Source organism: Dicentrarchus labrax, unplaced genomic scaffold, assembly GCF_905237075.1.
Source record: "Dicentrarchus labrax unplaced genomic scaffold, dlabrax2021, whole genome shotgun sequence".
In the NCBI taxonomy this organism is placed as follows: Eukaryota; Metazoa; Chordata; class Actinopteri; family Moronidae; genus Dicentrarchus; species Dicentrarchus labrax.
In genome coordinates, this window is record NW_026136721.1 from 25370600 (window position 1) to 25396040 (window position 25441).

General features: G+C 39.6%; 1 protein-coding gene across 1 annotated transcript in view; it reads right to left on the bottom strand.

Annotated features, from left to right (window-relative positions):
* The window catches only part of fbxo41 (F-box protein 41), a 50360-nt gene that overhangs the window by 13970 nt on the left and 10949 nt on the right, over positions 1 to 25441 (bottom strand). Inside the window, exons 2-5 of the mRNA XM_051385156.1 lie at positions 22464 to 23256; positions 21319 to 21548; positions 6254 to 6461; positions 1454 to 1527 (exon numbers count right to left, since the gene is read on the bottom strand). Of these exons, the coding sequence (XP_051241116.1) occupies positions 1454 to 1527; positions 6254 to 6461; positions 21319 to 21548; positions 22464 to 23012 (1061 nt within the window). The 5' untranslated portion in view covers positions 23013 to 23256. The remainder of the gene's footprint in view (positions 1 to 1453; positions 1528 to 6253; positions 6462 to 21318; positions 21549 to 22463; positions 23257 to 25441) is intronic.

Below are 25441 nucleotides of genomic sequence, written 5' to 3' on the forward strand. Positions count from 1 at the left end.
CTGTTGCACAAATATTTGGTGACGTCAATATCTATAAATCACTAAAACTGTTCCACGCTTAAGGTTACGACCTTTTTTATATCTAGTGGCAAAAATATTTTGTCCCTGATGAAGAGCAATAAATAACCATAAGACAGAAGGATTAGAGGGTTGTTGTTGGGTCACTTTCTGTACGTGTCGTGCCATCAATGATTCAATGGGGAAGGCCTGACAGGATCTGCGTGACGTCACATAAGGAAACACATTCACATACCAACTGGGAATGACAGTTGTGTTAGTCAGAGCACAGCCATGTGTCTGAAATCTCCAGCAGGGACCCAGAAATACTTCAGTCACACCTCATGCAGAGAGACGTCCAACCTGCACCTCACTGCTTCTTCTGAACAAGAGTCTGACTAAAAATGGGATCTATTCCATTTCATATCACACTGTTCAATACTATACGACATATGAATGTTGTAATGTGGATGTGTGAGTATGAAACAAGATGCAAGGGGACAAGACACTCAATTCTCGGTTTTAACACAAACTGCATGTAGCAAACCTGTTTTTCTGTAAGTGCCGTAGGGCTGCAACTTAAGATTAATTAATCAATTTATCAGTCACAAAATGGCGCAAAAATGTCCATCACAAGTCCTCAGAGCCAAGGGTAAAGTCTTTAATTAGCTTGTTTTGTCCACCCAACACTCTATAGTCAAAATATATTGAAAGCAGAAAATCCTCACATTTGAGAGACTGGAACACGGCAAATGATTTTGCTTGATAAATAACTAGCAATTATTATCGATTATGAAAATACATTATTTCTATGTCAACTAATAGCTTAACCTAGAAATCTAAAAAGTGCTTTAGCATAAAGTTTAGCTTTTTGCACAATGAATGAATGTAACAGAAACCTTATTTTATATTATCTGAATCTACAATTTAACTGCAGTATAATCTCTCTCTCTTACATGGATTTTGAGAGACAAAAACAATAAAACAGGTTGTAACCATGAACATTTCCACTGTTTTCATTGTTTTTTCTGCAGTGCTGTAACCAAAGGTCCAAAGGCCCAAAGGCCAGGGACAGTGAGCACAGTAGATGGTGGTTAAAAGCTTTGGGACTCCAGAGGTTCTGTTATATTTCCACATAACTGACAGATTGTGTTTTACTACAGCACCAAATTCACTTGACAGCAAAAAGACAGAAAATCTCCAGCTGGACCAGAAAACCAGTTTTCTTTCCAAACACATAGACAGAAAGTCTTCCTGATGCAATGATTTCTAATTAAACCACGTGTAACATGGCGATTATGAGCTCATCTAATCCTCTTTTTACTTCTGAATGGTTAAGTGTACCATACAACTTATACCATAAATCTGATTATGGTTCAGTGGTGGTTTATGCTACATTTCAGAGGTGTGAAGTAATCTGTAAATGTGGATTAGGAGCATCAGTGTGCTGACTTACCCTGTGCTGGGGGAGGAACGCCGGTCTGACACTTGGTACATGCCTCTTGTGCTCCCAGAGAGGCTGGAGTTTCTCTGCAGAGACACAAACATGCAGATTGGAGGGAAACAAAGAAAAGCGTTATTAGTAAAATTACTCAGTACCCTTAAGTGTCCTTAGACATGCCCTTGGCTCAAATGTTGTGATTCTGTATTCCTAAACTCTTGTGAGAGTGGATGACAGACCTGATGCTCTGGATGCAGAGGATTGTTTATCGTGATATATGAGGACATTTTCTAAAATATAATAAAGATAATACATTCAGAACTACAGCATGAGATATACAGAATTTAATTTCAAAGCAGCTGTCAAAATAAGTCAGCACTGCTATAAATATGAAAAGGGTACAGAAGGCCCAGTGAAAAGACAATAAAATCAAATGTAAATCAAAAAGTAGCCTATTTGCTGTTATCATCTAGCCTATATGTATTTCAAAAAAGGTGTGATCGCGCAGATGCTTAGCAGATAAAACTGAAACACAGCAACACAAATGATGTTCAAATTAAATAAATATGTATATTAGTTTGATCTCTCTTCAGCTTACATATTTGAGCATTGACATTATGACTGGTGACAGCATCAGCCATAAATCATCAATGGGCAAATATTTTCCCCAAACAATAATATTAACCGCTGATCATAGATCATAGATAAGTTAGGCAATAGCAATAAAGTAATAGATTACTGGGGTAATTTCATCCTGAGGGCGGTACAAAAGTAAAGCTCAAGTGATTGTAAAATGGGAAGCGTTTATTCTCTGGGGAGAATTCATATAATGAATACATTTGTCTATTTTATTGTGATATTTCTCTTTGAAAAAAATGGCCCTTCGGTGGCAGTACAAGACAGGAAGAACAGGAATTCCCACAGAAAATGTCATGGAAATCCAGTGATTAAGGTGTGACCAATAATAGCCACAAACATTTTCATACAAATGCCTACACATCAATATCTTGTGTCCAATGTTGACAATTTGTCTTAAAGGTAGCAATACAGGACAGGCCATGGATTCTGTTCTCTTGACCAAAGTGTTGGAATAACAGACTCTAAACCCTCATTCTAGCAACACAAAAACCCTCATCATCTTTCCAACATCTTCCTTTGGTTGTAGCTCTAAAAGCAGGTGAGAATTTGTCAAGTGTATTTAGTTGTGGGTGTGCAGCCTGACTCTCACTCTCTCTATTTGCCTGAGAGCTAAATCCTCCCAGTCACTCTTTCATACACCACTCAAAGCTGCCTGTGCACTAAAGTATGCTGTGTGTAGTGTTTGTACGTGTGTGTGTGTGTGTGTGTGTGTGTGTGTGTGTGTGTGTGTGTGTGTGTGAAGTAGTGCCAGGTGGGACTCTGTGTACCAGACTGGCGACGTGCCACAGAGGGAAAGCGTGCACAAACACAGACACTGTCACTCTCTCTCTCCTTCTCTCTCTCTCTCTTTCTTCTTTCGCTGCTTCTACTCACACAGCTTGTTTTTGGCCTTGTGCCACTGAAAATGGACCGTGGAAGAAACAGGCAGACACCATCCATGGCTCTCATTCCTGGCCAGCCTGCAACCAGTGAAGGCACAACAGGGACAAATCTCCCAGAAATTGTTGGAACAAAATGCATTCATCAGAAGGTAAAAACTAAATCTGGTGACCTAAGTTTGATCTTAACTCTTAACTCTTGTTGCTAAAAGACCAAAGATTTATAAAACACTACGATTGAAATAAAGCTATCTTCACCTTGCAATTCCTGTGAATAAATGCATTAGATTCAGCTTGCATTGAACTAGAGAGAGCAGGAAACGAGTCATCCATCCCTTTTCTCACTGTCAGTCCTAAAATACCTCTGTGGCTCAAAAAACCTGTCTCCTAGGAGATGAGGGCAACCTCGCTGATGCTGTGACAGAAGGATGTAGAGTGAGGTTGTGAGGGTGTGTGGTTGGTTTGGATGGGTGACATCTCTGGGCTTCCCTTGACAGTGTAACAAGGTGCCAACCACCCTGTGATTCCACACTTGTACTTGTCACGTTGATTATTCACAGTCCTACAATGCACAAGCATGAAACTGACTGATGTTTAAATCCAAGGAGAGGACTTCTAAATTTAGGTAGCAGCGTTTCAGGTCAGTCACAGGTCAAATGGGTCTCTAATTTAGCTTAAGGAAGAGAAAAAAGGTATGTATCTTTTCATCATTCTGCAACAGGTTACTTACAGGATTATAAAAGAGGTATCACTCACATTATTCACTGTACAGTATGACTATATAAAGTGACTGATCCGAGGATGTCAACAACATCTTTGCACTTAGGAGGAGAAGATTTTTTACTGAGAATCTCTCAAATAATGAGCGAAATTGAAACAGTCAGTTTCTCTCAAGCAGATCTGTGCCACATGATTCAAAATCATGTTGGAACCTTCAGCAAGAGCAAGAACTGGTTTCCATGGCAGCACACAGATTTGTGCAATGAAACGGGTCGCCTCTTTTTCCAAGAGGTGTTGGATATTAATTTGAATAAGTGACATTTTTAAGAACAGAAAGTGTCTGCTTTTACATTTTTATCCTCGTGTAATAAGGCAAAGTAAAGGGGGGGGGGATGCCACAATGGAAGCTGTGGAGAGCCTGAAGACAAAGAGCTGATCTCCAGTTTCCGGAGCACAAGGCAGCTTTTCATGCAAGTACACTCTCTGGTCAGGATGTCGTCTGCTTCAGGGCTTCACTGTTTTCCACTGTTTTGTTGCTGAATGCAAATCAGTCGGGGATCAGGCCCCTATTTTCACTTTGCTACGACCATCAGTACTAACTTTATGATGCTCTGGTGGGTAAGCATCACTTCATTACAAAACAAAATGCTGAAACTGCAACTGCCAGATCTTATCAAACAATATCAATGTGCCAATCTTAAAATTCCTGCATCTATGTGCCAAAATAATTTAAAAAGCTTTCTCAGATGATCACCAAAGAGATGTTTAACATCACATATCCCTTATATCATGTGTGATTGTCCACATACTTTTGGCCAGGTAGTGTTCAGCCAGTTTCTCAAACTTTGTTACTGGGTATTAAAAATGTTACACTGGAAATCTGATTAACTAAATGAGAGGAACTTAGATCCTTTGTTAAGTTTAGGAAAATATTAAAATCACACATTTCACATCCATGCTTTGTAACTTCAAGTCATTGATTAGTTTCCGGTTAAAAAAAACATCTCTACGAGATTTAATTAAAGTCATGCTAATACAGTCAATGAGAAGTTAACGACTTACTGATTCCTAAAACAGGAGGAACAACAAATGAGCTAAATGACTTTAAAGACCACAAACACACATTCACAATACACTTACACTCTCACGAGCTTCTGTTCTACTAACAAACCCTGAGCTTGTAGGTTTAATTTAAAGTCTCAAATTAGGCACAAACTCATGAAATGATCTCATTTTATTTTCCTTCTTCAACCAGATTTGTCTTGTCTTGTATGTGTGCAGATTTTGAGGTGATTCTAGTTTATTACATTTCACATGTATGACTAGTGCTGGGTGGCATAACCAAAGATTTCTATCCTGATTCTGGCATTTTTATGTTATATCACAGTATTATTAATTTTAAAAAATATATATTTTGAATATAAAAAATTTTAAAGTCATCATGCATGTACTGAAGGCTTTTCTTGGCCCCATAAACTGATAAAATATATGAAGGAATCAAAATGCATGAAACAGTTGCACAATGTAAACAATTTTTATTGTGCAACCTGCAACTTATAAATTAAGTAAATACAGCTTAAAAATGAAATAGATATGACATGTTTTCCTTTTCAAAACAAAATATTTTAAAGTAGTTGTATAAACACAACTGACATTAAATAATCCAAATATTTAAGTATTCAAAGAGATATTTCTCAAATGTTCTATTGCACAAGAAACGAATGAGTTACAGCAGTTGTTTAACTATGCAGTGGTATGGCGGTATATGAAATATCACATGGGAAATAAAAAACAGTGTACAGGTTCATCCGGTATATCGCCCAGCACTATGTATGAGTAAATGGAAAGGTCCTAGACAGTTACTGCCCTTCAGCTCTGTAAAGAGGAGTAGACTTGTTGTCTCTGGGGTTTTAAAGTCTATTATGGGTTTGACCTGTGGCACTTTACAGGGACATTACTCAATATAATCAATGCTTATGCACTATTCAAAAGCAAAGTAGCACTCTGAAGTGGAGTCTTTAAGTGGGGTCTTGGGTTAAAAAAGAAAATCCAAATACTGAATCACAGTGTTATGAAATCATATTGAAGGTCCAGTGTGTAACATTTAGGAGGAACTACTGGCAGAAATGAAAGACAATATTCATAGGTATGTTTTCATTAATACAGTATAACCTGAATATAGGAATCGTTGTGTTTTCGTTTCCTTAGAAAAGACGTTTTTATCTGGACCTATTATCGTCTTCCATGGAGTCTGCCATGTTGTCTCTACCGTATCTGTAGAATTGTTTTTTTCGTGAGTTTTGCAGCCACTGTAGTTTCTCGTAAACACTTCACAGCCTGTTCTAAATCCTACACACTGTTCCTTCAAGGTATTGTGATACACAGTCAGTCTACAAATGTCACACAAAATTTTATCTAAAGAGCACACTTCAACTTTCTGGATTATCATGCAGTTTAATGAGGATGAATTAAGTATTTTAAAGCTATTTGTATGTTAGAAGATATCATTATTTATGGTTGTGTGTTCTGAGCAGTGATCCAGTGGTGCAACAAAAGATAGAAGTCACGATATCCTCACCTGGCGTCCGTTGCCTTTTGAGGCCTGGAGGCTGCAGCGTCCCAGGCTGCCGTTCGGTGTGGTGCCGCAGCTGCTGATGATCTGCAGCTGTTTTTCGGCGCGGTCCGCTCGGTCCAGGAGCTCCTCAATGAACTGCTGCAGCCGCACTTTGGCATTGGCTTCACGTGCCGCCGTCTCCTGAAGGAACTGGTCAATCTGGGCGACTTCCCTGAGGGCAGAGAGGGGAACGGCAGTATTAATGGGACATTCTTTAAACCCCGTGGTACGCTCTCTTATAGTTTATTTGTAAATCTCATCAAGTCTCATCAGGGGGCAAACGACAGATCTGCTGAACCAATGAACAAATGGTCCTTGTTTGACTACAGGACACATTTTTTAAAAAAAACTCTCTCACATTCACACCAGCTGCCGTCCTGCCCTTTTTGCATGGGGACTACACACACCAAGGGTTGGTGACAGAGATAAATACACTATACAGACACAAAGGGAGGGAGAAAGAAAGAGAGAGCGAGAGAGAGAGGAGGAATTGAGGGTGAGAGAGCAGCTGGATATTTATACAACCGCAGGCACAGCAGGGCCAAGTTCCCGTCATTTTAAGGGACAGTGTGTTACTCAGATGTAGAGGCAAACAAACCAGGAATTCAGACAGTGTTAGTAGTTGTCTGCAGCCCGCTCGGCGAACTTTATATGTCTGGCGTTCCCTGCAGTGATTTTTTTTCAGTGTCATCTGATCAGAAATGGTCTGGTGATTAAAATTCCTAAACGTTCAGATGTAATTAGTCAGATCATATTAACTCAATAAGTTCAAGCTTGGATTATGAATTATATAAGTAGAATCTAATGTCCAGCACCATTAAGCGGTCTCTGCATTGATGGGAACTGGCCTTGACTTGTCCAAATCCGCCACAAGGAAGTGAAACCAAAAAGATAATGTCAATGGAATATGTTACTGATTACTTTAGTGATAGCTGCCACAATGAAACAGACAAATACACTTGATGAATGTCACTTCTGTCCTCATCACATCACTGTTTATCCTTTAAACCTGCAATAACTGATTTTTCTTTTTTATTTGGCCACTTGGGGGCAGCGGAAACAAGTTACGAATACAACACTGAAATAATAACACCTTTTAAGTTGATATGGCAAACAGCTGCTTATTTACACATCCAGCAGTTACTAATGTTCACATCCAGACAAACCTTTTCATATCTGAATATCTTGTCACCAGCCAAGCTAACATCCCACACACTCCTCTACAGAACTTTCCTTTTTCTTTTTATGCTTGTTAATGCGGAACTGTCTCCATATGGGACTTCTATAATTCCCAGAACCTGTAGACATCCTCCAGGCGTTTTTTCTCTCTAATGTATCTCTGTTTGTGTCCTCATAAACAGCCTAAGCCTTTACTCTCTAAACAGTGCAGTAAGGAGAGCTTAACAAGGCAATTCAGACATCTGACCTTGACAAAGCCAAAGGAACCATTAAAAGGTTCAGACCGTCACTGCAGACAGTGAACTGGGACATAAAATCTATGTCCCTCCAGTTTAAATAGGTTTGTGCTCATGAAACAGACCAAGCCGCTCATCAGGATGGATACTTTTATGTTCCACTAATGTCAAACATCCACTACTACTAACCACTATACAGTGCAGAGTCCATCCAAAAACAGTAACAGCACTCAAAGGGAATTTTCTTGAAATGGGGGCATTCTATGATAAAAATAGTTTAGCGTCTGGCACAGTTAACTCTTCTTATCTTCAGGCAAAGATTACAAAAATATGACTCCAAAATTAGTCTAGGTGTTTGACCGTAGGGCAGAAAGGAAAGCACACAAATATGTGAGTAAACAGTCAGTGAATCAGTAACTGATATCAAAATGAAATGGCCACAGCTTCTTCTGTGATCAATCCCGTTTAGAGTTTGTCTCTTGGTAATTGCTTATAATGTGGGATAACATGATTTTTATCACCCAAATACAATTGGCTGGAAAGTGATTGAAAGAGGCCTTTTACTGTACACTGTCTCCACTGCTGGATAAGGCACTTCTCCCTGTGGAAACTTGCAGAGAAAACATGAAGGATTTGTGTGTTTGTTTGTTATAAACTGACTCAGCTCCAAGCTCTTCCATCCAACTCATCCTCATCAAACTATGAACTCTCGTCTCTACTTCTGGCAAAAAGAAAAGGGGAATTTCAACACCCAGCCAACACATCAGAAAGACTGTATCAACAGGGTTCTCTCAGGGACAAAGTGAAGATACAGACAGGAGGCAGGGGTCTGGTTTTAACCACCTGAAGGGGCATAATGGGCAGTATCAATCAAGGCCACCGAAGCCAGAACCAACTTCGAGAACACCTGTCATACCCACCAAAAAGAGTGAAGTGAACTGAAATAATGAGCTTCAAAATGCAACAATGCTTCATAGAGCTGAGGGAAAGAGTTGAGTGATAATTGAGTGATAATTATCTTTGGGTTCATCACAATGAAAAACCATTTTCACTATAGTAATTTGATCCATTGTTAGCATAAACATATTATAGAATACAGCTTTAAGCTCTCATCATTATCCACTTTACACTTACCTCTTGTGCATTTATCATCTTTTTTAATTCATTTGAAATAAGTTTCTCTAATTTCAATGTTTGTTTCCTGTTTTTTTTCTTTTGTGTATTAAATGTTCTACACAAATAAACTAGCCTAAATGAGGGATAGAATGAAGGATAGTTGAACTTGGCACTGATAATAATTTACATGCTTTGTGCAATATAAATGCAATATTAGCTCTAATTGATAATCAGATTTACATTTACAAAACTCAAAGTCAATATCAAAACTGACACAGGATTGCAGAGATAAAACATATGAACTTCCTGCAAAAAGTTCACGCAAATTTTAAGCACTTTTTGGTGAATTGTTGTAGAGTTGAGGCTTGTGAGACTATTATGCACATTATAGGTGTTGAAGTTGTCATGTCAACATAACATGCATTAGCAAACTTCGCTGCAGGTTAAACCATTGATTCATCCTACTGTATATGATGCATCTCGTTACAGCGCAATATTAATTAGCACGAGTATCATTTATTTTGACTTAATGATTGGAGCTGTACCTAATGTATGATTAAGCAGCCTGAAGCTAAAGTTCTGCTCTCATTATTCAAGTTAATAAACGGGGAACAGTGAGACTGAGCACTGTTTTAAGTTCACCCTCTGGTATAATAACATATAGCTACCTCACAACTGCTATAAATAGAGTAGCTTGTAGGTTTGTATGTACTGTACACTAAGCCATTAGTGTTTTGGCATGCAAATTGTAAAGCATCTGCAATTTGTCTTCGCTAATTACTCAACTGTATCAGATTTTTCTTGTTACAGGAGAAAGATCCCAAGAGGAGGAACATGAAGGAACACAGGAAAGCCTTTTCTTCTCTTTCTTTGTGTAAGGAAGAAATTCACAGATACACCAGACTGCCTGGAAGCCTAACCACTCATCCTTAAGAAGAGGGAAGGGAATCAGGAATTGGATCGAAAGACCGAAATATATGTGTTGGAGGGTGGGCAGAGGGGGAGAGAAGAGAAAAAAAAATATCTCCACCAGATCCCAGGAGACATAAGAGGAGAATGATAGAAATAAAGAGGAGAGAAAAAAACAGAGGACTGAAGCTGATAAAAGCCCATGAAGAGCGGAGAACGGGCACAGAGAAGCGAAAACACTGCAGAGGCTAAAGCAACAGACAGCAAACAGAAAATCTGCAGTCATGTTGAAGCAGAAAGCACAGGAGGTTTGACAGAGGAGGGGAGAGAAATGGGATGTGGCTGCTTCCTGTTGTCAATCCTAATTTCCACACACACACAGATGGATACACACACACACATACCTCGCTCTCACAGCGTGACTCACTCCCTTACTCCGACACCTCTGAAATAAAGCCTCAAGGTGACAAACATGCCTGTTTGTTTACCCGGACGCTGAGGAAGCGAGGAAAGGCAGACCGCCATCTTTTCTGGGTGATGAACATGCAGGTTGTTAGTCCGGGGCATGATTCAGAGAAAATGACTCGGCGGTGGTTCCACGCTCATCGACACCGATCATGTTCGTGGGTGAGGGGAAACCACATATTTGTGACCCTCGTGCTTACAGTTTGCTGATGGGGCCCACAGAGTTTTGTTTCCTCTCTATTTTTGTTTCCATCTCACACACACCCACACACACACTCAACATTCAGATACTGACTTTATAATCCACACATAAACTTCGCTGTGAAGTTGTTCAGAGGCAACAGCACACAAATTCATATTTTCTAAAAACAAACCTAGCTTCAAAAGTTTGGGACCTTGTAACAAAACTATAAATATGTGGCTGGAGAAAGCAGCTTAGCATTAAAACTAGAAACAGTGGGAAACAGCAAGCCTGGCTCTGTCCAAAGGTAACAGAATAATATTATAATAATTGTATTTATATAACACTTTCAAGCAGTAAGCTTTCCAAGGTCGATTAAAACATAAGCAAGCACCTACCAACACCTCACTAATTAACACGTACTGACTGTTTAACAAGTATAAAAATGACAGTTCACCAATTAATGCAGGGTTATGTGCTGAGTAAAGTACACCAGATGCAGTGTTAAGCCATTAATTCCTTGCAGATATCAAATGTGTGTACAACAAGACTTTGGTCAACAAGGGTTGTTTTAAATGTGCTTTATACATAAATATGATTTGATTGCACAGAGGAAGCAGGTCCTCTTCCACGGAGTCTGTGTTGTTTCTACAGTAGGCCAGAATAGACAAACCAAACACTGGCTCGAGATAGGATTGTGTTTTTTCAACCACTGTAGTTTCCCCTACATGCTCGAACCGCGGAGGGGCGCTAGATGCCACCTACACCTACTAGACCTACTATTGCACAACCTACCAACTCCCCATTATCATCATCACCTCCAGGATGTTCAGGAGTTTCCATCATCCCCCTGCTGCCTTCATTCCACCACCAGCATCGGGACTCCTGGGAGATCCTGTCCTATCTCCTATCTTAATATTATTACACACTTCCAATTGATCTGTCTGTATTGGATTAAATATCATATACAAGAACTAAGCTCCAATGCAAACAATGTGCCTCACTAAATCCTCACATGAACACTAACACACAACAGTTGAGATACAATCAATGCCACTGATTAAAAAGAATAAGGTCATAGCACTACATTATAGTTTTACCGCACATTCCCCCTCAGCGCCCAAACAACTAACACAGGTCCTGATCTCAGCTGCTTTTCCCTGTGAGACTGGAATAAAGGGCTTGTTTGCCTGATATGCATTTAAAATCTGATGCCTTCTTGTCCCTTTAAGCTCTTGGAAATAAAAAAAAGTCTAGTCTTGCTAAATTTAGGCCTTGAGAGCTTGCAAACAACATTCTAAGCTACATTTTTCTATCAAACAAATTGAGCTTTGAAGACCTCAATAAATGTCCAATGCTGCTGCATGCGCTCAGAAGAAATAATGAATTACTAAGCCGGCCATGTTTCATTTCCCTACCGCTTAACAGCCATAACAAATACTCTATATAGCAAAGACATCCAGCTGTAACAGACATGATTAATAAGGAATGATCTTCTGAAGGATTCTGCTTAAATGTTAATTACAATCACTGGTCAGCCTCCTTTCACAGTTGTCATCATCTCTGGCCATTAATTCAAAATTATTCCTCATTAATATTTAAGAGCAGAGATGATTGACTGAAAGGCCTGTATGAGGAAGACGTGGCTGTTGTATGAATGCAAGCTTTCTCTGCTGTAACAAAGGACAGCTGCCCATGTGTCGTTCTGTTTTGACGCCTGGTTTTTTTCCAGACAGATTCAGTAGGCTACATTGTGTCATCATGTCATAATGTGACACATTTGTATGCATTACACACAAACACACAAAGAGAAAGGCAGCATGAGGAGATGTGTAGGGAAGTATGGCTACATGAGAGGGAGAGATGTGAGACAGACCCTTGAAAGGGTGAAAAAAAGGAATGATGAAAGAGCTCCAGACTGAAATGCACGTTTTCAAAGCAACTCGAAAAAAAAAAAAGGGAAGAGCATGACTGGTTTCCCAAGAGACCACTAATCCAGGTCTTGGCTCTGATTAATCAGGGGAAAGTACATTTTTTGTTTGTTTTTATTTTTTGTGGCTCGACCAGTCAAAATCTAAACTCCAGTTACAAATCGCAGATGTCTGAGTCACCTGGTCATACAACAGCAAGGTGGTGATGTGGAGCATTTCAACACGGATGACAGAAATTGATTCATTATGGGAGAAAAGGCAACCTGAAATTCAGCTGTCAGATTTTCAAAAAAATATCTGTTTGCAAATGATGACAATTGACATTGAGGGTTTTGTACTTGTGAATGGTATCATTTTCTGAAAAACAGACATGCAACTCGAGAAAAAATTGGTCATTAAATCTATTCAGTGTCAGAAAATAGTGGAAAAATGTGCATCATAAGTTCCCAGAAGCCAAGGTGGCGTCCTGAAATTGCTTATTTTGTCTTTACCAACAGTCGAACACTCTGGGATAACAGCAGCAAATGTTCACATTTGAGAACCTGGAACTAGATACTTTTTGGCATTTATTCTTGAAAAATGTTGCTGATTCATTTTCTGTCTGCTTACTAATACATGAATCTGCCAAATGTTTCTGCTCTAGCGTACTTTTGTCTTCATACAGGAATTTCACCGTATACACACCAGCAGCACTCATTCAACTCTATGACAGCTTGACAGCTCAAAAAAGAGAAAATAAATCATGGCAACATCGTCTAAATATCATTTCCAATAAAGAACCACCCCAGTTCCTCCTCCAAGTATCTTACACCCGTGTAATAAAAGTCCATCTGTTGACAGTGTAACACGCAATGCTTACTTCAACCTTTTATGTCAGTATTAACAAAATGAGAGAGAAGAGAACATGTCCACTGAAAGATCGGTTGTTGCAGCATCCTTCCTGTTTTTTTCTGTGTTCAAAGCGTTTCATCCAGCCTCAAGGACACACACGTCAGTTTCTTCCATTTAATGATGGACATGAACAGCCCTCCGCTCATAAATCCTGCTCTAACTGAGGGTTAACATCCACTGGATCACCCACACACTACAATCTGAGTTATCTAACATCATGCATCAACCCTTTCTTGTTATAAGCCACTTCAGATCGCTGCTGGAAAATCTGGATATCTGAATGCAGTGTCTACGTATATGTGTTTGGTATACATTGAGCATAAGCTTGTCTTATTAGAGCTCTACAATATACGTTATACCCTTAATATATTGAACTGCAGACTCTCAGTCCTAGCAAATAAGCTCTGTAAGTATGTCACATTGCAGATAGTACTTGCCTACTAATAATTGTGCCGATTTCTAGGAAATCTTCTGTTAATAAAAATATTTCACATAAAAAGGTGCATACAGTGCATTCTGTGAAAGTGTTAGGGAAGATACAGTGCCGCAATGTTTCTCTGTCATTCAAACAAATTGCTGGCGTACATGAGCTCCGTTACAACAACAAATATTACTGTCAAACTGAATTTCAGCTCCAAAACCTAAACATTCTTAGATGTATTGCAGATCACTTTCTCACTCTGATTTATTTTCATTAGAAAGCATTCAGAAGTCTTCCCATGCTAATACTACATGGCCCTCTCTCTCTGCCGTTAATGAGGTGAGTTCTCTGACAGCTTCACTCTGCATTCAAGATTTCTGCTCAGTGAAAAATTAGCTTGTTTTTTATTATAGTATATTATTTTTTTTGCGGGAGACACAGTGACAGAAACTAGCAAAACTCCTCCATGTTCTGTGGCACCTTTAAAGCCTTCAGCTTTCTTATGCTGCACAGGGTAGTCTTACTTTATCATAGCTGGTTGTAGGAATAAATCAAGCCTCAGGGTTGAGGCCTAATGCAGCAACTGTGTGTGTGCTGAATATGATATGAAAATGAGTTTTCTCTGTACTGCTCTTCTCCCTTTTCTATACAGAGATCATGAACACCTGCACAAGCTTATACAAACAAAACAACTGCAATACTGCAACATTCAGTCCATCCCCTGCTTGTACAGTATATGATGTGGGTACAATGCAAATTACGATATAATAATATAATCTGACACAACAATGCAAAAATGTACGGCTATAATAATCACCTTTCTACAAAATGGGAACATCACAAGCTTCATTATTTGTCGTGGGGCTGCAACTAATAATTATTTAAATGATCTGTTTGCTGATTATTTTCTCAGTTAATTGGTTTGGTTTGGTTTTTAAAATGTCAGAAAATTGTGAAAATTACCTATCAAAATGTCTTAAAACCAAAGTTGATCAAACATTAGTACAGTATGTAGAGTTTTAATTAAAGGCCTTTATTATTATTATTTAGTGTCCTGAGATAACTTCTGTTATGAATTGGCGCTATACAAATAAAATTGAATTGAATTGAATTGAATTTATTAGTTACATCGCTTGTTTAAGAAAATTGGAAAACCGACCAGGTTTGACCTTGGCAGGTCTTCATCTGGGTTCCAACTACATTATGACAGTATCTGGCCAATCTCCCGGTTGGCCTGCCATTAAGAATGTTTTAAACAAAACTACATGAACCAATAAATCAGACACAGAAAATAAGGTTGATTGAAATGAAAAGCATACTATACATTTTTGCACCTTTCATAGAAACATGCAGCCCAGAATGCTTCACAGAGCATGATTAAAACAAAAATAGACAATAATTAGTGTCTAATGATGCAGCACAATGTTGTTTTATTTAGTCCATATTACCTTTAGCATTAATAATCCCAATGTCATTGCTTTGCATGTCTTGTATTATGTGCTTCGAACAAATCAATGATTGGATGTGCCAAAATTCCCTCCGGTTAAACAAAGATAGAACCGAAATGACAATTAAAAGCTCGTGCTCAGCTTCAGTCGCTAACATAAACCAGGCCAGAAATCTCTGTGCAGTCATGGACTACATTTTAGCATTCACATAAAACAATTATAAATTTAGCCTATAACCTTAATAATATATCAAGAATTAAAGGGCTTGTCCGTGTGTTTATCTTCAGTAGGCACCACTACTGTAACACCGTCTTTACAGGTCTCTCTAAAAAGCAGATAAGACAGCTGCAGCTGATTCAGAATGCAGGAGAGTGGATCCCTCCAGTTCTCAGATCTTTACATTGGCTTCCTGCTTGTCAGAGAATTGAGGTTAAAATACTTATGGGTTATGAAGCACTGAATGGTTTAGGGCCACATTACATTTCTAAAGTGCTTCTCCGTTATGAACCGTCCAGACCTCTCAGATCATCTGGGACAGGTCTGCTTACTGTCCCCAGAGTTAAAACTAAACATGGAGAAGCAGCATTCAGTTTTTAAGAAATTTAAACAGTTATTTTAAATCAAGGCTTAAAAGGCATAATAAGCAGTTTTCCGGTTTTGTCAAACAGCTACCCCTAGAGTCGCTGCGGAGTACTTGTATTTAACGTTAACTGTCGTAAATACCACGTACCAGAGTTGTCTCTATATACGGCTCTGCGTCCCTGCACTCACGGCCTGATCCCCTCCCCCCTGTATACCGGTACATGTTCAGTAGGATGGAAGCGTCGGACATCGAACAGGCAAAGAGAGACTCCGAAGATGTCTACTGACCAGGTAACATCTGAGTGAATGCCTACTAGTGTCTTCCATTGAGGCTGCTTCTTATATCGCTGATGTATGCGACGTTGCGCCGTAAAGCAATTCGTGATTCTTGCGAGATTTGGCGGAGCGCCACCTTTCAAACTTGCATTGCTGGTTCTGCCAACGGCGTCCCTCTCTTGCTTTGCTATCGGGATGATTCGCTATACTATGAGTTTGTTTACCATCGAAATGACTTCGAAGCTGTTATATTAAGGTAAAAATCTTGCATAGTGTGCCTTTAAGACGTTACGTTTTTTAGGTTAAATTCTGGATTATTTATTGATATCTTGCACTGCACATGTTTTAAACAGTACCTGACAATGTAGTATAATGGTGTCCTGTATGATGTTTATTAATATTCTATATTCATATTTTAATATTACTCTGCATGCTTGAATCATTGAAATGATCTCAATAACTTTGTGATTTTAATTTAATATTCTTTAGAGTAACATCTATCCAGGGACTACAGATGAAAACTAACTGTGGCACATTTACAGCAGTGTTTATTAATGTGCGCTGCCCCTGTTAAATAAACCAATAAATAAATAAATTCTTAAATAATCAATTGCTCTAGTTTGCCTTCTAAATGATGTCTTCAAATTGCTTGTTTTGTATGACCGACAGTCCAATACCTTAATATAACAGTTTATATATACTAGTACACTATAAATACTAGTATACTATACTGTACACTATACTATACTGTCTTTTACTGTACGATACTATACTATACTGTCTTTTACTTTTCTATACTATTCTCAGTCTATAGGGACTGCACCACAGTACAGAGTGTGGTCCAGGTGTGGACTGGCAGCTGGAGAGGTGCCAGTTCCACCTCCTGTGCACCGCCGAGGTGAGCTTGAGCAAGGCCTAACCCCTAACTGCTCCCGGAGCGCCACTACGTGGCAGCCCGTCACTCCACCATCTGTCCACATTTGCATGTCTATAAGCTCTGTGTGTACATGATTGTATTTATGTGTAAAAACATTGGGTGAAAATAATTTCCCCATCTGGGATTAATAGAGTAATTCTTCTGTCTGTTTCTTTGTTTAAGTTATTTATTAATAATAAATATTCCTTTGACTAATTGTGTAATTAATAATCAATAATTTTAACTAAATTTTTTTAACTGGCTGGAGTATTGGATTGTAAATCATAAAAAATAAAAACTGTAAATACTACAAAGGTGTAAATGATACTGTGTCAACCCCTGCACATCTCATACTAGCTTTTCCCACGAGAAGAGAAACAATTAAGTATTAAAAGAACAGCGGCTGATAATCTGGCTGCCACTGGAGCGCAAAGCATTATGTCCTCCTGCAGGAACACTGAGTGAGGCCAGCTATCATTTCCAATGTATGACACGGATCACAAACCGAACTGCAGTATTAAATGTTACTGACAAGATCAAAGTTAATTAGAAATAGCTCTTCAAAATGATGTACTGGAACAATAATAAGACAATTGGCATATAAGTGATTGTAATAATTTCAGAAACTAAATAAACCTTGCCGTATGTCATCAAGCAGTGATTAATATCTGGAAAGATTATGGCAATGTTGGACATACTTCTGCCGCAGACACAAAATGAGGCAGTTTTTCTAATGTGAGTGAATCTGTAGCACGCTGAAATGATGGAGATAACCGTCCCAACATTTTTCATTTCTCCTCAGGCTCCAGTTTTCTGCTGATTACAGCTGCTTTCATTTATTCCAGCTGCTATTAAACCACTTAGCAGCCATGCTTGAGGAACTCTGTTATTCATTCAGTTTTGAGTGATGTTTATCGTTATGTATTTTCAGTGACTGTTACAGAACATGCGGTGTGTTTTGTTGTTTGTGAATTAATTTTGCTACAAACTGAACTGCACTGCTGAGATTACAATGAAGACCAACTGTACCTGAGGCATGCTGTATTCTTGTCCTAATTATTTACAGCATTTTGTAAGTGCAGAATAAATTATTAGGATGTTATATTTTTATGCATAGCACTGCTGGTAGCAGAAGCCAGTTCGTGGGAGTTTCCTCTGGTTGCATAGCAACAAACAGTGAGGTGACTCGCATATTTTAGCATTTGACACCACTGATGTACAATGTGATGCATATCTCCTTGAAGGAGTTCCACAGACTCTCCAAAGTCACTCGTGAGTGAATAAGGTTGTTAGGCAGCCATGTTTGAGCCAATAAGCTGCTCTGTGTCTGTTAACTACTGCTTAGTCATCAACCCTGCTGAACATTCACCGACTGTGATGCTCTTTTTCCACCTCAGACCGACTTTGTATTTTAGAGTCTGAATGAGCTTACTGTTTGACTGCCAGCTTCCCCTCAGAGAGACAGAGACAGAAAATGTATGTGTGTGTGTGTGTGTGTGTGTGTGTGCGTGTGTGTGTGTGTGTGTAAGAGAGAGAGAGAGAGAGACAGAGAGAGAGAGAGAGAGACAGAGGGCTGCTGGCATAACTAGGAGGCAGTCACACAGTACAGGCAGGGATTTTAAGAAAGTATCAGTGTTAGAATGACCTTCCCAGTCTGATGCTGCCAGGTTTGGGGAACATGACCACTTCTGTGACCTTTACGACAGAGGCAGTGTAAATAGAAGAAAAGCACAGTTGTCTTCTGCTCATTCAACCCAATGAAACACTGTTTTGTATCACTCTATCACAAGATCAGTCATGACAACTTCTCTTACATGTTTAGCTGTCACTGTCTGACTGGAAGAATACAGTAACTTTGTGATGATAACAGATAACAAAGAAATTGATCTAGATGACCTACTACATATGTAGATATTTAAACAACATTGCTAAATACACACGAATTGAGGAGGACTGCAGTGCAATGGATGACTCAAGTGTTAAAATAGTCAAAGATTTGATTAGTTGACCGACAACAATTTTTATCAATTGATTACTCTTTTAAGTAATCAAAATCTTTGCTTGATAAAAATGTAAAATCTAAGAGTGCACTCTAAAAAGTACTTAACTGTGAGGAATGCTACATCTGTGAAGCAGAAAAGGACTCCAGACAAGAGACTGAATGAACCCTGGAGACAGACAACATGAATTTTCTGTGGACATCAGACCAGAACCAAACATAGACTTGGAACCGGTCAAAGTATTCAACAAGGTCCAGAGAAAGATCAAGGAGGACTTAACCCACCGCCAGGCATCCTTGAACAGAAGCAGTGGTTATGAGCTTCCCCCACATATACTACAACTACCTGTTAACAACTAAACCACCTGCATGACACTGATGAAGGCTTTCATAAAAAAACATGCAAATGGACCTTGTGATAAGAATTTTTTGATAAACTTACAGTAATTACAGTGGGTATTTTTACTACTCTTGAACAACTTAAAGACTAAACTATACTAACGATTGTTAGTTGCAGCCATACCTGGCACACATAATAATGCTTCACTATTAATACCCATGAATAAGCCGAAACATTGATATGTATTTTAGCTTTGTGACATTTGTTGCTGCTTTTACTAAGAATAAATTCACATTCACGTACACACGCAGTGACATGTGCAGTTGTGTGTTTGTACTGAGATTAGAGGCCTTGGAAAGCGCCTTTCTGTCTCTGACCTACTGTTGACACTCGGACCTGATAAAGACACTGAAGAGAAGTGATAAGACGAGGCTGGCTGTCCTGTCAGATAAAGACACGGTGCAGACACCAGATGACTTTAATATGAGCCTTGAATGACACTTATCAAAACGGCACTTTAACAAAGAATATATGAGCAAACACCTTGTGTTTGTGGCTGCAGAGGCTATTATGCCTTTATCTATACAAGTGGGCAGAAACGAAATGAAAAGATTTTAAAAACCTTCTCTTGACACTTTTATAGCCTAAAATCAGATGCTTCACTTAACACAAAATAACCAATTTTTTGCATTCGGCTGTTTCCAGAACCTCCTTTTCTAATTAGACTGGTTTTGTGCCTCAGTTTCCTTTTGTAAACACTAATTAAAAATAAAAAAGAAACAGTGTGACTCTTTGACATTGGTAGAATATTAAAATAGGAAATAACACATTTTATGCATTGCTTCTAGCCCGTCAAACTAAAAATAGCAACAATGTTTGGAGCACACACTAAATTACGCTGGGATTAATTTTGATGAAAGCTCTGCAGATCAGAAAAAGAAAAGCCTGGTCAGTCTTTGTGCCATGTTGTTGGAGAGCTCCAAATCATGTTCATCAGATTCAGAGCCAGCAATAACTTGCATCACCCCTCTGTGATTTATATCCAAGCGCTCCTTCTATTTACAGCAGCCGTGGTTTTAACTAGTTCATGAAGCAGCATGGCAGCTTTATGGAGGGGCTGGCCTGAGAGAGCTGCTGCTCCCAGCTGCTCCTGTCTAACTCTCCATTCAGCATGAGGAGCTAACCTGCCCCGGAGGGCACTGGTATACGGGGACAGCAGCGGGACAGATGCTGACCACATCTGGTGGGCGGATACGACTGAGAATTACACTATCAACAGAGAGGCAGAGGTGAAGGAGAACAGAGGAGTGTGTGTGTGTGTGTGTGTGTGTGTGTGTGTGTGAGTGTGTGTGAGTGTTTGTATGCATGACAATGTGTTTTCTAAAAGGCAGAGAAAGGAATAGTTACGAGCTATCTGTATTGAGGTCAAGGGTGGAAAAATTGGTATTCAAGGATGTTCATTTTTTACTTATTTCCTGATGCTACTTTTCATTCCACCACAGGCCCTGTGGACGATAACCTTAGTATAAAAAAAGAGATTTGGAGGCACAATGAAAATCAGGGCTGCAACTAAGGATCGCTTTATGGATTGAAGGAGTTTTGTGTGACATTTAGTGGCATCTAGCGGTGAAGTTGCAGATTGTAACCACTTGCATCTGTATTTGATGAACTAGGAATAAGAACGGGCTTTGAAGTGTGGAGGAGAAACTACGGTGGCCACAAAACTCGCAAAAAACACAAAACCCCTATCTACTGCCAGTGTTTGGTTTGTCCGTTCTGGGCTACTGTATTAACATGATGGTCTCATTGGAACACGTCATCCGTAGACAAAACGTCTCTCAATGATTTCTATATACAGGTGATTATACACCAATGAAAACCTATGAATATTATATTCCGTTTCTGCCAATAGGTCCTCCTAAATGTTACACACTGGACCTTTAAGGTCAGATTTCTTCTTTTGTCCAACAAACAGTCCAAAAACCAATATTCAATTTACTATTATAGGACAAAGAAAACAAATAGTCACATTTAAAAAGCTGCAACAAGTGACTTTTTGCCATCTTGGCTAGATAAATATCAAAAAATGAAATGAATTACCTGTCAATAAAGCAATGAAACACTCAGTATCTCACTTACTGTTGTTTATGAGTAAGCTCCTCCTCCTTGTTCACCAGGTCCTGTTTGAGGTTGGCTAGCATTTCCACAGAGACATCCACCTGCCGAGAGAGCTCGGAGGCCTTGTCCTCCAGGTCTTGTTTCTCCTGGCTCAGCTGCTCGCTCTCCTGCTTGGCCCGCTCAAGCTCAGAGCTCTTCCTCTCCAGCTCTGCCTGAAGACGACCTACGCGGGCCGCTATTTTCTGCTCCACCTACAAGACATTATAAGAGAATTTAGCTAAATCAGAAATTGTTATGCTGGCCTTGACAATATACCAATATTAAAAGTAATCAAATTATAAAACAGCTTGTTTTTTTATGTATGTCGGAGTGTGAAAAAAACATGACAAATCAGTGGTGCTGTCGTGCCTATTCTAACCCAGAAAAAAGAAGAAAAGTGAAAGAAAAAAAGAAAGAAAAGCCTTCATTCCTTGATTAATGTTATTCACACTATATGCTCATTTTGGTCAGCATATAACTTCCTGATTATAATTATGCAGCTGCTAAGCTCCTTACAGGCAACATGTTATTCCCATTTTTAGCTATTCTCCATTGGTTACTGATAAAATGTAAGATTTTTTAAGTGTAACTGATCAGATTCGGTGCATGCCTGAGACGAGCTCATTAATTTTCGCTCTGCCGCTGAGCTCGATGTTCTCAAAGCAGACTGAGGATATCAGGAAGAGAGTGGCTTGTTGTTTAATGTCTGACCTATTAGACAGCGCCGTTTTTCCTTCACTGGGCAACAACCCTGTGGAAATCAAACTGGCAACAAGGAACAACCTATGTATATAGTGTTACAATCTTTGTGTGTCAGTGCTATCTAAGTATTGTATTTTCTATATTTTTCTTTTAAAGCAACTATGTTGCTAAACATGATTTAGCATCACTCTGTTTTTAGACAGGTGTGTTGCTTTAATTTTGCTCATACAACCACTAGTGTACTAAAGTGGGAAATGTTCAAATTAAAGGTAAAGCTTTGTAAATAAAAAGTAAAATCATTTTAAATTTCCCTTCATCACAACTCTGTAGATACAGAACATAGTGACAATCTAAACTGTAACTACATGTATAGTTTGCCTAACTAAGTATATTTAGCCATATTTCTGTATAATGACCCTATTTACCTCTTCAGACAGCTTCTCCAGCCTTTCATCCAGCTCCAGCCGCTCAAACGCCCGTGCCTTCAGCCTGGCCAGGCCTTCCTCATAGGCTGCCTCCACTGCACTGGCCGCTACATTGGCTGCCACTGCTACAGCTGTGCTGGGGTTTCCATGAGGACCTGGGTCTGCGGATGTCATGGCTTTCTTCATAAAAATCTCCCCCAGGGGGAACTCCACATTGGGAATATACCTGGCTGCAGTGTTTGAGTTAGCCGGGGTCAAACTAAGGTCGTCCGCACAGGGAAGCTCACGGCAAGGGAAGCGACGTTCCTTTAAAGCCGAAGGCCGAAGGGGTTCAAAGGGGTCGTTGTTGTTGGCAGGTGTGAGGAGGGCTCCCTCAGCCACTAGTGGCAGCAGAGCAGCAGCATCACACACACTGTTGGATTTGGAGAGGACGTAGAGGGTCTCGTACGTGTGGTTGTACTCCAGGTGGGCACGTAAGGACGACAGGCTTCGGAAGCGCTTGTGCTCCCCGCAGCGAGGACAGCGGTATGGCAGGTCCAGAGAGGCCATTCCGTGCAGTAACTGCCGGAGGAGAGGGGGCGCTCACGCGGCACAACAATGGTGCCAGTATGAGGGCACAGAGGTCAAGCACCTGACAGATCGTCTCATGGTGAAATTGGGGCAACTACGGCAAGTCAGTAGGAGGAAGAGAGATCCCATGTGGAGGAGCCCAGCTCAATCACACGACCACACATAGTGGCAACATTCAACTGGTCGTTTCACTTCATCTTTCATGGTTCCCCAGCCTGAGGTCCTAAAAACAGAGCAAGAAAAATACAAGTGAGTTACAGTACTTTATACTGTGAATTTTGGTATAGCTGGAACATAATTAAGTTAAAACAAAGTTGATGACGAAGAATAATCCTAGTGCAACTGCAAAACAGATTCTTCTTTTCTGCTTCTACTTTTACGGACTCTTATGATTAAAACTTTCTTCTTTCATTTGAGCAGAAAAGTTGAAAAACTGACATGCAGGGAACCATTAAGTCAGTGAAAGAAAGCATACATATTCACACATTTTTATGCAACTGTCATCCAACTGTGAAGAGAAATCTTTCATAAAATGAATTGCGTGATATTAGCATTCTAACACATTTGTAAAATGTGATTATTGGAAGTCCATCACTACATGTTTACTACTCCAGCTGTCTGAACACAGCAGACATCACAGTCTGCTGAGTCCGAGCTCTCTAAGTAGGAATATTGATCTATAAGTTCAGTGGTCAAGAAACATGAAACCTGTATTTCACAAAGGGTTAAAAAGTACCCTCACGTGTACCCTGAAATACTCAGGGAGGAAGTGTGTGGAAAAGGAAATGGCTCCATTAGTGAGAGTGCTTGAAAGCACCAACATCCATATTCTAGTCTGAAGTCTACGAGGTCAGCTGGACAATACTCTCTAAGTCCTTTACAAGAGGATCTGGTAACTCACTCTAGGAAAAAACACATTCTGCTATCTGAATTGTGTCCTCTTCGTCCAGCCTTTGCCTCTCAAGTTTCTTGTAAATCTTAAACGCTGCCTTATATTTTTAAAAGTGTGCCAGTAGAAAAGTGAAGAAAGTTTACATACCAAAAATTAAATAAAGACAAATAAAGCATGTAATTCCGCTATTTCCCTTGGAGAAGTTTCTCAATAACAATGGTCCTTGCTTTCATAATTCACTCATAAGACAGGAGTTTGGTGGCAAAAAATATATTTTTTAAATATATCGTCATACAATTTAGCGTTTCCATCTGCTACTCATATGCTGAGTAGAGTACAGCAAGAACATTGCATCACTGTTTATCCAATTACCCAGCCCTTGATGCCACTGGTGTAATAAAAAATGCATCATGCCAGCCACAGTTAATTCCATTGCACCAGGCCCTCTAATTAAAGTGAAATTATCTGATCGAGTAAATATTTTTGATATATCTGGCTAAAAAATTAGAAGAAAACTGCTGAAAACTTGGTGAATAAGTAGCAGTAGCACACCAGCAAAGGTTGGTTAATATCAATACAACATCCTCACACGCTTTTATCACATTATACTCAACAGCAGCTTTATGTTCTGATTGAAAAACGCCTCTTCTGAGAACAGATTCTTTTTATTGTTTAAATGAGAACAATTTAATATGGGCTGCTGTTATATGATATATGTTACAAGGTAAAAGAGCCAGGTCATGTCATGTGGCCTTGACCATTTCTAGCAGTTTGTTCATCTGCCAAACTCATCATACATCATGTTTAGTGTTGCTCAGCCCAATGAAATGAAGATCCTGACTCTCAAGTACTGTTGAATATCGAACATACCTCACCTAACAAATGACAACACTATTTGCCTCTTTTTATATATATATATATATCAGCAGCCTAAACCCTTGCACTACAACGCCACGTGGTCTGATTATCAAGTGCAGCCCAAATAGTAGAGTGAGCACAGTCTGTGTTTCAACATGGACCATTTGCGATCTTACAGCTGTGGCGTTGTACAATCCAGGACTAAAGCTTGAACCAGAACAGACTTTCTATCAGAACTTTGTACAGCAGCTATTGATGAGAGAAGCAGCGGGCACAGGCACTGGCGGTGTAATCACAAATCACAGCAGATGCAGCCCCTTCTTCACAGAGGGCTTATACACTGGAAATCCCCAGAAGTCACTGAGACTGTTATTAGACGTCTGGTGAGGCTGGAACAGGGAGTGTACTGGCAAGCCGTGCCCACTTATTAAAGAAGGAGGATCTCACAGACGCAGTCACTACACTGCAGACAGCAGGCGTTCCCATCTGCTTAAAATTACTATGTGAGGTATTTAACCGTGCAGGAAATGGAAGGAAGTGAGGCTGTTTGGTAGCCACATGTCACATCCTGCCAATGGAGCTCAGCTGAGGCATCCCAGAGGGCTGCCTTCAGTGTTTTGTTGTGATTAGTGAATAGTGGACGTGTGTGTAGCACATA